Genomic DNA, 13,005 nt, shown 5'->3' on the forward strand with positions numbered 1-13,005 from the left:
CCCTGTGCTCATTCCCATCGACAGGCCACACTAGCAGCTGGCTGGGGCAGACAACCCATGGGATCTTAGCACACAGCAAGCACTTCCCAGCTGTTCAATAGCATTACATCCTCTGGGCATTCAAACTGTCTTACAGGGTCAGGCCAGCAAAGGATATTTTATTTTTAAAGATTTATTTATTTAAAGATCTATTTATTATTTTTAAAAAGACACTTATTTCTTATTGGAAAGGCAGATAAACATAGAGGAGGAGAGACAAAGATCTCCCGCCCACTGGGTCACTCCCCAAGTGGCTGCAACAGCCAGAACTCAGCTGATCCGAAGCCAGGAGCCAGGAGCTTCTTCTGGGTCTCCCATGCAGCTGCAGGGTCCCAAGGCTATGGGCCATCCTTGACTGCTTTCCCAGGCCACAAGTAGGAAGCTGGATGGAAAGTGGAGCAACCAGAATATGAATCAAAACCCATATGGGATCCCAGCACATGTCAGGAGAGGACTTCAGCCATTAAGCTACAGCACCAGGACCAGATCTATCTATCTATTTATTTATTTTAAAGATTTATTTACTTTTTTACAAAGTCAGATATACAGAGAGGAGGAGAGACAGAGAGGAAGATCTTCCATACGATGATTCACTCTCCAAGTGACAGCAACGGCCGGTGCTGTACCAATCCAGAGCCAGGAGCCAGGAACTTCCTCCAGTTCTCCCACGCGGGTGCAGGGTCCCAAAGCATTGGGCTGTCCTCGACTGTTTCCCAGGCCACAAGCAGGGAGCTGGATGGGAAGTGGAGCTGCCAGGATTAGAACCGGTGCCCATACGGGAACCCGGCGCTTTCAAGGTGAGTTTAGCCACTAGGCCACACCGCTGGGCCCCTATTTTTAACTAGAAAGATTTACAGACAGAGGACAGAGATTTTTCATCCACTGTTTCACTGTCCAAGTGGCTACAATGGCCATAGCTCAGTCGATCCAAAGCCAGGAGCCAGGAGCTTCTTCCCAGTCTTCCATGTGGGCGCAGGGTCCCAAGGCTTTGGGCTGTCCTTGACTGCTTTCCTAAGCCACAGGCAGGAAGCTGGAAAGAGGGTGGAGCAGCCGACCCATGAAGGTGTCCATATGGGATCCTAGCACATGCAAGGCAAAGATTTAGCTACTAGGCTGTTGTGCTGGGTTGAATCCTCTTCCAGGTCTTTGGAAACGTGGATATTCTTGACCACCTTTTCCAGGCCACAGTGAAGAGCAGTGGTCTTTGAGACCCTCCTCCTCCACAGCTGTCCCAGGACTGGAGCCGAGCTGACTGCAGGACCCCTTCCCATTCTGAACCAGGCAAAGACCAAAGCCCCAGCAACCACAGGCTCTATTCAGGCAGCCCTGGGCACCTGTTTCCACCCCATCAGCAGTCCATGTCCCCTTTTCTGGGGGAAGGGTCCACTGTCACACACCCCGTTCTCTTCTGGTCTCACCTACACACATCCCATCAACAGGCCACGAGCCCCTTCCCCAGACAGCAATCAGAGGAGTACACAAGCTGCTGTTCAAAAACAAATTTGACTTTATTGTGTGATTGGTATCCAAACAGCCTTGTTTCAGTGCAAGTGACCCCTCCCTCCCAGGAAACCAGAAAGTTGGAACGAGTCCTACATGAAGTCACCTCCCCTGCAAGGACCCAAACCAAGACACAGTGGGCGGGAGGCAGTGAGGAGCAGGTGGCCAGCACCACTGGGCAGGGGATGCATCCCTTGGCCTTGGCCTGCTCAGCTTGGGGCTGCTGTGTGTGTGAACAGGGGAGGGACCCCCAGGCCAGGCATGGCTTTGATTCCAGGAAGGGCTCAGCTGAGAGCAGCAGGAAGCTGTGCTGGGCTCACTGCCTCACAGGGTGCTGCTGCTGGCGCTCCGCAGACCGACTCCACGAGCAAACTGCTCCAGCAGGCCCCCAATGGCACCTGAAGGACTGGGGGCTGCTGTGCGAAGCCCCACCGTGCTGCTGTACGCGGCCAAGAAAGCAGAGCGCACCTCCTGCAGCCGGCTCTCCCGACTGTTGAGGGCTGCAAGCCTGCGGGGAGGGAGAGAATGAGGAAATACGTCACCCTGACCCCAGCACTCTCAGCCCCATGCACTGCCTGGGAGTTCTGGCCAGTTCTCTGACAGCACTGCTGTCAGTCCTCAGGACCTGTGCTCATCCACAGCAGCAGCAGCAGCAGCAGGTGTGACTGGGGGAATGATTTGATTCCACCAGGAGACAGCAAGGAGACGCTGGGCACTTGCAGGTATAGCTTCCTCCTCTCAACAGGGACAGGTGGAGGCCCAGGTCTGACAGATATGTCTTCTCAGCTCAATGCCAGAATCTGACACCTCTTGGCAAGAGGGAGTGCTGTGTCTGCAAGGCCAGGGTGCCCTGCTGACACCTCCCCACAAAGGATGGGGCCTGTACCTTCAGGCTTGGGGATCACAGGGTCACCTGCCAGCACCTGTGTTCTGATCCTGTCTTCTTTCTCCCTTTGGGTCTCCACATGTATGACAAGGGAACAGGTACGCATACTCAGCTCTCCCGAGCATGGATTCCACAGGAGGCCTCCTGCCATGCAAGAGCCCCAAGGTACTAGCTATATCAAGGGTCACAGAGCTCCACAGCACATGCCCTCATACTCCCACCTACCTAACCAGTAAGGGCAGCCAAAGCCCTGACTTCCTCCGGAGGCCTCCCTGGGCTTGACAGACCGTACTCCCCCAAGTTTCAGCATCCACTGCCCAGAGTGTGGGGCCTCGAGCCTTGAGGGAGGTCAAATGGTGGGTGTGACATGAGACAGGCAGAGGAACCGCAGGCTCTGAGGTCTAGGAGAGGCTAACAGCTCCTTTACAAGTGCTCAGAAAGAGCCGAGGCCAGCTCCCCGGGATGCCTGACTCCCGCTGCAATCTGTGGGAATGTGGGGGTTTCATACAGCTCCTCCTATGCCCCGTGGGCAGACAAGTGCTAGTGGCTGACATTCCAATCCAAATGCATTCTCATGATCCCCAGCTCTGGGAGACAGAGCACAGACCAAGAAAGAAAACAAGTGTCCTGTGTCAGGGCAGGCTCACAGCTGAGTCCCTCACCTGCAGTGGAGCCTGGCCTCTCTAACCCCTCCACGACCTTCACACCTCTAGCATACAGCTCTCTCCCAGGAACCGCCCAGCACAGGTGTGTGCTTAGGAGCTCTGAGCACAGCTGGAGCCTCAGGAGGTTCTGGTCAGCTGTGGTCTCCAAACTAATGCACACACACGTGTGTGTATGTGTGTACACCCTTCAGGAAGTGATGGGGGCATTCGGGATTCCTTTACCAATAGCTTTTAGGCACACTTGTGGGAAGCAGGAAGTTACTACAAGAGTCACAGGTTTTACAACAATCTACAATCCGGTTTCTGGCCCAGAGACTCAGCTGGGCCCTCAGCGACTGCCAAGCTGCAGAGTCAGAACCTGTGAATGCCATTCAAGGATGCCCTCAGTGGCTCCCAGGGGCTCTCTTCCTCCCCGCTGGCCATAGCACCTGGCCTCTGGTCACGCTGGGGAAGTCTCCCTGGAGGAAGCCACAACAGCAGGCTGGATCTGCAGGCCCCGGAGGCTTCCCTCTGCCTGATGAGCAGGGAGCAACAAAGCAGGCAGGAGGCAGGCAGCTCCCCTGGCAGCAGCAGCTGCTCTGTCAGGCGGTACACTCCAAGAACTAGAAGCCTCGGAGAGAGTCTCCCAGGCTATGGGTCTAGTATCTCTTTCAACTCTTTGCTGCCTAGAGGCAGAAGCAGGAGGTGGGGGTGAGGCAGGGCCAGTCATGCCTATTCTGCCTGGGAGCACAGATGGGCTGACCCAGCACCATTCTGGCGTTGGCTCCCCACACCTGCCTTCACGACCTCACTAGGCTGCTTTTAGAGGCTTCTCATGCCGGCAGAGCTGTGGGTAGAAGCAGAATGTGCTCTAGCTGCAGTCCAGTCAGCTTTCCCGCAGCACATAAGCAGCATTCTGCAGATTTTGCAGGCAGCCTCAACATACTTCCCCAGCAGGCCACCAGTCTCTTCCATCAATTGGGGGGGTGGGGGGAAGCAAGGATGTGAGGCCAGCTCCCCTGGCCCAGCCTCTGCCTCACTCCTGAGCAGCTCCCCTGCCGCCTAGAGCTGGGAAGGGCAGGGGAGCATCCTGCCTCATGAAGTCAGACACTTACAGACAACTGTTAGGGAGCTCATCCGGGAAGCTGAAAGGCAGGGAGGAGTCTGTGTGCAGGACAGCCCGTTCCTGAATACTGCCACAGCCCGTGACCATCTGCCAGCTGCCAAAGTCTGTGGAGAGAGAGGATCCGGGCAGGGGGTGGTCCACTGATCTGGGGCAGAGAGGAGAGAGGGGAGACCATGCACAATGAGTCACACGCCTGACAGGGAGCGAGCGGGCGGCCCCAAGCCATGGCCAAGGGCAGACTGCAGCACCTGCCAGGCAAGCATTTCTGCATAGGTGCAGAAAGCTGGGCAAGCCATACCCAGGAGCAGAGCACAGAGCCGCCCAGCTGTGAGGCAGTGCTCTGCATGCAAACAGCAGCTGCAGAGGGCCGGGAGGGTCTGCTCCTGGGACTGACACAGCAAGTCCAAGCTTTGTGACACTGAGGCAGGGAGCACAAACCTACAAGCCCCAGCATGCAGCTCACTGAGGTCCCATTGGAGAGGAGGGAACATGGGCGTGTGGGCTGTGGGGAGTGCTGACCCAGATTGCAGGAAGGACAGCAGCCCCAAGGTCTCTCCCCTATGCCGTGCCTTCCAGGAGCCATCGTTTGTATTCAGGAGCATCAGCCCAGTAAACTCACTGGCCTTGCCCACAGGGAGGGGACAAACGATGCCAACAATGCGACCGCTCCATCAACCCTCTGCAGCTGGAGCCCTGGGGAAGGGGAGCTGAGCACTGCTGGGACGCACAGCTCTCACAGCCTTCCCACTTACAGCCATCCCTCCGGAGCAGAGGGGAGCAGCCAGGCAAGCCCTAAGCAAGTCCCTTTTGTTAACCCCTCATGTCCTGGGTTCCAGAGGGGCAGCATTTCAATGTTTCACCAGTGGAAGGTGCTCCCATGGGGACCCAGAAACAGAGCCTAAATGCAGATACGGGGGAGCAGGGCACGATGCTCAGGTGCCCTGGCCCACTCAGTTGCTACCCTAGACTGACTCTAGTGGCTCTGAGTTACACCTGCCTCCCAGCCAGGACAAGGAAGCAGTAGCCTCACCTGAGGCCTCAGCCAGTGAGTGTAAGTGGGCCACGGTCAAGTTGACCTGCAACAGAACCACCATGAGCCCCCGGTAGGCAGCCGGCTTTCTGTACCAATGCTGCCCTGAACAGTTCCTGCTACTCAGGCGCGAGATGTCTCAGTCTGTGACCTGAGGGAACCCTTAGTGCCAACAGCACAAGGCTTCCTGGTATCTGGATGCAAACACTGGCTCAGGCAGGGTGTCCCTCACAGCCTCCAGTGAGAACCAGCCAGGCTTGCCCAGGACTCCATGGGACCCCAGCCAGCACCAGCTTGCCAAGGTGCAGCTGGTGCTGGGGAGATGGCAGGAGGCCAACTAGAGATCATGTAGAGCCTGGACAGTGTCTCATGTCCAAACCCCAACCACGAAGGCTAAGGACCAGTGCTTCCAAAGGGCAGGCAAGCAGTGCAGGTAGGATCTCATGGCCGAGGCAGCAGAGGAGTGGTATACTCCTGGTCTACGCGAACAGCCACCTTCTGCAGGCCCTGTACTGTTTATGAGTGACCCACAGACTCCCAGGGACTCTTCCCCTCCAAAGGCCTATGTTCCAGAACAGGCCGCACGGTGGCTGAGTAGTCGCTGGGACGAAGAGAGGCCAAGGCTATGCCCAGGAGATAGGTGCTCATGAAGGGTTGAGGCCACACTTGCCAGTCTCACCCACCAGCAGTTCACTGCTTCCAAGATTTGCGATCCTCTGCCCTCAACCCAGGGGCCCAGACCTCTTCGCAGCTTAAGTCTTTCCCTCCCAACTTGCTAAGCAACTCAAACCAGGCCCATTCAAGCTAGTCCTTTCTGGAAGACGGGACAGGAACCCTGACAGAAGCAGAATAAGCTGGACCTAGGCAGGTACAAAAGGGCTTGGCTGGGTGACTGGAAGGGCTGTTCCTTGCTGCCTTGTGCCCAACACAGGCCCAAGGCCTCATGGGAATGGGTTGCACCACAACAAAACAATGAGTAGACAAGAAAAGGACATGTTTACCATGTGCCAGGAACTTAACCATATCCCTTAAACCTTAACTTCAGAGGCCACGATCATCACCCAAGGTAAAAAGGAATGCAGAAGCCAGAAGTTCAAGGGAATTGACTTTCTCAAGGACAGGGTGAGGACTGGCCAAGCTGTGACTGAAGTCTAGGTCTGACCAAAGGTCACTTCAGTCAATCACACACTGACATTTCCTCTTGATAGGGGTGCAGGGATTCTAACTGGGCAGGAACAAAACAAAAGGGAGAAAAAGGGACCCAGGAGCATGGCACTGTGGTGCAGCGGGCGCTGGGTCAGTGTAAGTTGTGGCTCCTGCATTTTCTGATCCAATTCCCCAATTCATCTAGGAATGCAGTGGAGGATGGCCAAGTGCTTGGGCTCCTGCCACCTATGTGGGAAATGAGGATGGAGTTCCTGGTTCCTGATTTCAGCCTGGCCCAGCTCCTGTTGTTGTGGCCATTTGGGGAGGAAACCAGCAGATGTCACCTAGACTTTTGTATAAGTAAATCTTCAGTTAAAAAAAAGGTGCTCAGACTGAAACCAGACTATCCACTGAAAGAAAAATGGTGGAGGGCTGGTACCTTGGTATACCAAATTAAGACTCTGTCTGCAGTGCTGGCATCCCATACGGGTGCCGGTTTGAGTCCTGGCTACTCCACTTTCCACTCAGCTCCCTGCTGATGTGCCTGGGAAAGAAGTAGAATGACCCAAGTACTTGGAGCCCTGCACTCATATGGGAGACCCTGAAGCTCCAGGCTCCTGGCTTCTGACTAGCTCAGCTCTGGCAACTGCAGGGCCCGTGGTAGCATAAATAAGTGCATGTAGTTTCAAACCATAACAAACAAATCTTGAGGGGAAAAAAAAAAGGAAGAAAAGATAAAAGGTGGGGCCGGCACTATGGTGTAGTGGGTGAAGCCAAAGCCTACGACAGTGACCATCCACATGGGCATCAACTCAAGTCCCAGCAGCAGGGGGTGGGGGGACTCTTGTGCGTCCATACTCTGGTCAGCCTGCTCCAAGCTGGGTTTCCCCATCAGCCGCTGGTTCCAGACTCTGCTAGAAACACCCTCATCCTGCAAAACCCGAGCTGGCACCAGAGACCAAGGCCCCACACAACTCTCTGACATGTGCACAAGAGCTGGTATCCCACAGCCATTAATTTCTGGCACCATCTCAGGCTGCTGTTAGTGCTGTGGTGCCTGATAACACTCAGAAACCACCAGCCTCGCACTGAGGATGCAGCTTGGGCTTGCCAACAAAGCCTCATGGATGACTCTCGTGGGGTTGGGGAGTCCTGCTCCCCAAGAATCAGGCCTGCAGAATGCAGCTGAGAGGTCCCATGAGGGGGTCCCAGGGTCGGATGGCTGTGCTACAGGCTGCTTCCTCCAGCCACTCCTATGGCATGACAGCCCTGCCTGGCCACTGTTACCTAAGAGGTAGGGAAGCTGAAGACAGACTCCCTCAGGCAATACAAGATAAAAGAGACTAAATTAATTTTAATGCTAATGGAAACATAATTAGAATGCTCCAAACTTGAATCATAAAGTCATTCAAAATCTCTGGCAAACAGGCATGCAGCTGAGAGTCGTCACCTGGGCCCAGCAGACACCCCCACACCCGGCACCTTATGGTGGCTGTTCACACACACTTGCATGCTGGACTGAGGCTCAAGCCTTCAGCCTCTTGGCAGCACCTAGGTAGCCATGCTGGATCAGCCTAAATGGGGCAGCTATCCTGTTGGGTGGAGGGCACCAGCACAGGACTGCAGAGTGAGATCCTGTGGCAGGAAGGGTGGGTGAAGGGCCCTCAGACTGGGGAAAGGGCTGAGAGCACTGCGCAGCCTCAGCACGAAAGCACCCAGCACTTAATAGGTCCACTCCAGGGCACAGATGACCAGCAACTGCCCAGGCTGCAAAAAGAGGCAGGAATGGCAAGTGGACCCATAGCTCACAACAGCGAGGGTGCCATGGCGAATGCAGCAGCTGAGGACAGGGGTCAGGGCAGCAGGGCATACGCCAGGCAGGGGAGCTGGCTGCCTGGCACCAAGCTCCCATGGGGTCTGACTCATGGTAATTCTCAGCCTCTGCTATGGCACTGACAGACACAAGTTCCTGATCCAAAGGGCTGACCGGGGGGAGCACCAGGGGGTGAGCACACAAAGGAGCCCTCTGCATAGTGACTAATGTCCCAAGCTCCCTTTTGTGAGGACGACAGTCCTCCCCCTTCCTGAGTTACCTGTCTTTACATGGTGAAGACCTAAGGAAGGGTGATGGGAGGAGGGCTCCATACAACTCATGCCTGCAGTGGCCTGGAGAGAACACGTCACAGGGGTTTGTGACAGCACAGAGGGCCTGGAATGTGGTGTGGACATGCACCTCTGCAAAAGGATTCTTTTTTCTCAGAGGCTAGGAAGGCTCTCTGATGCCTGCCTACCTGTCCCCTTACTAACTGCTCAATGTTCTCACATTTGAGAAAGCAGCAGAGCTGGAATTGGGCGGCAGGATACCACACGGGTGCTGGTTTGTGCCCTGGCTGCTCCATTTTCAAGCCAGGTCCCTGCTGATGTGCGGGGGAAGAGGAGCAGAGGGTGGCCCAAGTGCCTGTGCCTCTATACTTTCACAGGAGACCTGAAGAAGCTCCCAGATTTGGATTTTGGCTCTGGCCTGGCTTCAGTAGTTGCCGACATCTGGGAGTGAAACAGCTATGGAAGATTTCCAGCTCTCCCTCTCTGCAACTCTTCTCAAATTTAAAAAAGCAATTCATAGGACCCCTCCCTTGAAGGCATGAAATGGGACCAAGTGGTAATGAAATGCTGTCATTTGAAAATCCTGCTCCCAGGGAGCAGGTCATCCTGGGGTTCTAAGCTTTCATCTTACCTGAAACTTACTGTAGCCACAGGTGGGTGCAGCCGTCTTACCAGTCATTCCTCTGCCAGGAGTGGCATCACCCCTTGTTCCTCCCCTGACCACACATACATCTGGCCCAACTCTGTCATTTGGTTCTTCTTATTGCCCCAGCATTTGCCCCCAGAAAGAAGGGCCTCATAACAACCCATCACAGCCACCTGTCAGCATGAGGGTCACAGGGAACCAGGATCTGCCAAATGACAGGTGGAGGCCACCCATCAATCACATCACAACCACTTCCCAGAGCAGCTCCTGGATGCTGCCCTTGTTTTGTGCCCAAACACCAGCCCCTTCTCCAACAGCAACCTCACAGACTTGTCCATGCCAGCCTCCTGGAAACAAAGTCTCCTAGGTAGACCTTACTGCCTGACACACTAGCTTGGTGGCCTGCTTGGGGGGAAGGGTTTTGGGCTCCTCACCTGGGTTTGGGGACCTCTAGGGGACTGCTACCCATCCTGAAAAAGTTGTCAGAGTGGTTGGAGGATGAAGAGCTGGAGGACCTGGCTTCGAGTAGCCCCTGGTGGGAGGGCAGGCGGTCATCTGAGGGCAGTGGGCGGCTCCAGAGGACACTCTGTGGGGAAGATGAGTGGCTCTTCCTCCTGTAGGGCAAAGGGCAGGGGCTGCAGGCCATGTGAAGGCAACTCTTAGGAACAGGACACCCTCGCACCCCTCAGGTCTGCGGCCATGGGCTCTCCATGAACATGTGGGTGGGATATCCACCCACACTGGCCTACTGGCTGAGTGTGCAGCAGCAACTGGTACTTAACCACAGTTCAGTAAATGCCACTCCACCTGCACAAAGGGCTGTCAAGACCTGAACCACGGCTATTCCTCGGAGGGAGCAACCCCACCTCTCATGCCTGCCCAGTAGCCAGCATCCCAAGTGCTGCTTCCTTCTCCACAGGAACGGCCCTTAATGCCCTGGGTCATCTTGGGCAGTGGCCCCATCACTGACCAGATAGTTAACCAACAAGCCTGGCACAGACAGCAGGCGTGCAGCTGCGTTCTCCTTTATTCCCTGGGGCTCCAGCCCGGCTTCCTGGGCACAGCTGGCTGCTCACCAAGCTGCCTGAGTTGGTGCTCCTGCTGGGCCCAGCTCCACAGCCTCGTAGGTAAAGCTGCCAGCTGCTCCTGGGGAGCTCTCCAGGACCAGTGAGAAGTCACTGCCAAGGCTGGTGGTGCTGCCGCGGTCTTTGCATCCTGAAATAAGTTGGTTGTGTTAGTCAGCCCATACCCATCCACAGAGCTGGGAGCAGCAGCTTCTAGAAAACACAGGCCCACCTGAGGGAGAAAGGCCTGCTGGGCCAGGACTTACTGAGCATGCAGATGTCTTCCAGCGTGAAGCCTGCCTCCCGGGTCGGCAAACTCTTCCTTCTGTTGGCAGGACCCAGGACACTCAATTCCAGGTCTGACTGCATCTCTTCATGTCCTCTGTCCCCACCCCTCACCCCTCCCCATCACAGAAGGCAGCTCTGATGTGACAGCAACCCCTAGAGACAGGCCCAGCCTAAACATTACCATGAAATGAAAATCCCTCTTCTGGAACCCACCCCTGTGTGCCCCGTGTCAGCTCAGATCTCAGGGTCTAAGTCCAGCCCAGCACACGAAGAGCTTGGACCATGAAAGCAAACAAACTCAGTCAAGATCCGACTTTTACAAGGGTCTTAGAAGCCACTACAGAGCAAAGCACTCACCCCAAAGCCCTCCCTGCCACTCACCAGGGAGCCTGGACAGTGAGGGAAGCCCTGCCTGCCAGGAGGCAGTCCTCAGAAGCCTTGGCTGGCAGGGGAGGAGCAGGCTCTCTTACCTCGGAGTCTTCAGAACAGAGAACTCCTCGGAGGTGATATGCTTCAAAAAATTGAAGCAGAAGAAGAAAATCTGAGGAAGAGACCAAGACGTGGGTCCTAATGAATAGACAGCTCTCTCCAGGGGAGAGGGGCAGAGTGTCCAGCTCCCTGGGAGGACATTAGCCCTGTTTTGGGGGACTGGAGTCACAGTCTGCTCTACAAAGCCCGTGGGTGGCAGAGGGGGTTGAGCAAGGCATGGGCAGGTGCACTGGGCCTTGTTGCTCCCTAGGAAATGCAGCAGAGTGGCCAGTGGCCTTGCCAAGTCTCTTAAGAGCTGCCCACATTCTCACATTCCTCTAGGAGCCCCAGGGAGAGGCTAGCAGGGAAGGACAGGTAGATTAGCACCTGCAGCAGGAGCACACCAAAAGGGAAAGGGGTTCTGGGGGCACCCACGAGCAGGGTGGCAGGAGAGCATGGGAGCTGGGGGTACAGTGCCTGAGTCTGAGCTTAGTCCCACTTCCCACCTTCTCCCTGACAGCCCTATGTCGGGCCCCAGGAGCCTCCCCAGGGCCCCTAAAGGCATGGTTCACGCAGCCATCATCCAAGAGAAAGGCCCAGATGGTGTTCCCCAGGCCCCCTAAAGCTTCTCCAGAAAACAGGGGTTGCCCAGGACAGGCTGGCATGGAAATACTGTTACGTAAAATTACACAGGTGTTCCCACCACAGCCGGTTCATTTCAGTCTCTAATATGCTAATGTGTTCTGCCAACCTCAAAGGTGGGGGAGGGGTCAGAGTTGTTCAATGGGCCTGGCCTCTTTGGTTTCTCTTCAAAGCATTAGTGGCGCAGTGAGGATGAGAGGAAAACCAGCCCTGCAGCTGAGACCCTCCATCTCACTTATGTGGGGAGCTCAGGGGGTTGAACTTGGCCCCATGATCGCCCTGCGACTCTGAAGGCAGACGCGGTCTGCTGGGGTGAGGGAGGGGGGAGAAGCATAAAGGGCAGAATGTCCTGGAAATGTCCCCAAACGAGAGACTACAAAGAGGCTTTAGCAGAGATTTCAAGGCATTGGCAACAGTGTGCGGAGGCCTCTGTGGAGCAGGCTTAGGCACCCTGGTAGATGCGATAAGTGCTCAGAAGAGGGGATTGGGAAGAGGGGGACAAACAAGGTGGTGCGAGATAAGGCACCAGGCAGGGGAGAAAGATGTTTTGGGAAGATGGGTGGGGGCAGGGTATGCAAGAGAGTGAGAACCTGGGCCCTGGCTGAATGAGAGAGGAAGCAGGCAAGAGACTCAAGGTCAAAAGTAGGCAGCGTGGAAAATGCCACCAGAAGCATCCAAGTGGGCAGGGCCTGGAGGCAGCCTGGCAGACAGGAGCACCTAGGACTGAAGGGCTAGGGGTGGGGAACAGTATCTGCGCTATTAGTATGGGGGATACCAGAATGACTTGCAAACCACCTCCAGAGCTGAGTGCAGCAAACAGGGAGGCCCAAAAGCAGAAAGGTGAGGGGGAAGGACACATGAAGGGAGCAGGCAGTCCAGGACCGGCCAGCATGGTCGTGTGGGCAAGCATGCTGCCCCACACAGGACCTACAGGCAAGGTCCCCAGACAATGGTTGCCCCGCCCCTCACACCAGCCATGTGCAGGACTCACCTCCTCCCCCTTGCTGAGCCGATCTACCAACATGTGCCTGCAAAGAGGAGGGTGGGGTCAAAGGCAGCAGGCCGCACATGCAGTCCTTTCCAGGGTGCGGGACTGTCCTCATTTCTGACACCCGCCCCAAGAGCCACATCAATCACACCCCAAGCCTGGACATCCCTGCAGGCTCACCCAAAGAGGAACCAGTCGTAGGCCACAGTGAGGTAGAGGATCTCAGCAGGCTTCAGCGACGTATGGATGAGCCCGTCCTGGAACAGACCACAGATGGATGGGATAGCAAAGTAGCCTCCCCGACCAGAAGCCCCACCACATGTTTCACAGCTGCACAGGCCAATCAGCACCCTGAGAACGGTGTGAACCACTGCTCCGTCACGCCAAGACTTTTTCTGTTCTGTACATAACACCGGGCTTTGGGGCGGAGCTTGG

The 13,005-nt window shown here is 55.8% G+C and overlaps 1 protein-coding gene across 4 annotated transcripts in view; it reads right to left on the minus strand.

Moving 5' to 3' along the window:
• Positions 1–1,523: 1,523 nt before the first annotated feature.
• MTMR14 (myotubularin related protein 14) overlaps positions 1,524–13,005 on the minus strand; it is a 38,528-nt gene continuing 27,046 nt past the window's right edge. The window contains exons 12-19 of one of the 4 annotated variants that reach the window (XM_004581285.3): positions 12,751–12,827; positions 12,574–12,610; positions 10,943–11,013; positions 10,451–10,509; positions 10,197–10,335; positions 9,555–9,734; positions 4,185–4,340; positions 1,524–2,047 (exon numbers count right to left, since the gene is read on the minus strand). In XM_004581285.3, the coding sequence (XP_004581342.2) occupies positions 1,864–2,047; positions 4,185–4,340; positions 9,555–9,734; positions 10,197–10,335; positions 10,451–10,509; positions 10,943–11,013; positions 12,574–12,610; positions 12,751–12,827 (903 nt within the window). In that variant the 3' untranslated portion in view covers positions 1,524–1,863. The remainder of the gene's footprint in view (positions 2,048–4,184; positions 4,341–9,554; positions 9,735–10,196; positions 10,336–10,450; positions 10,510–10,942; positions 11,014–12,573; positions 12,611–12,750; positions 12,828–13,005) is intronic. The other 3 variants (XM_058678968.1, XM_058678967.1, XM_004581286.3) reach the window with 3 other exon arrangements.

Source organism: Ochotona princeps, chromosome 21 (genome assembly GCF_030435755.1).
Source record: "Ochotona princeps isolate mOchPri1 chromosome 21, mOchPri1.hap1, whole genome shotgun sequence".
Taxonomy (NCBI): domain Eukaryota; kingdom Metazoa; phylum Chordata; class Mammalia; order Lagomorpha; family Ochotonidae; genus Ochotona; species Ochotona princeps.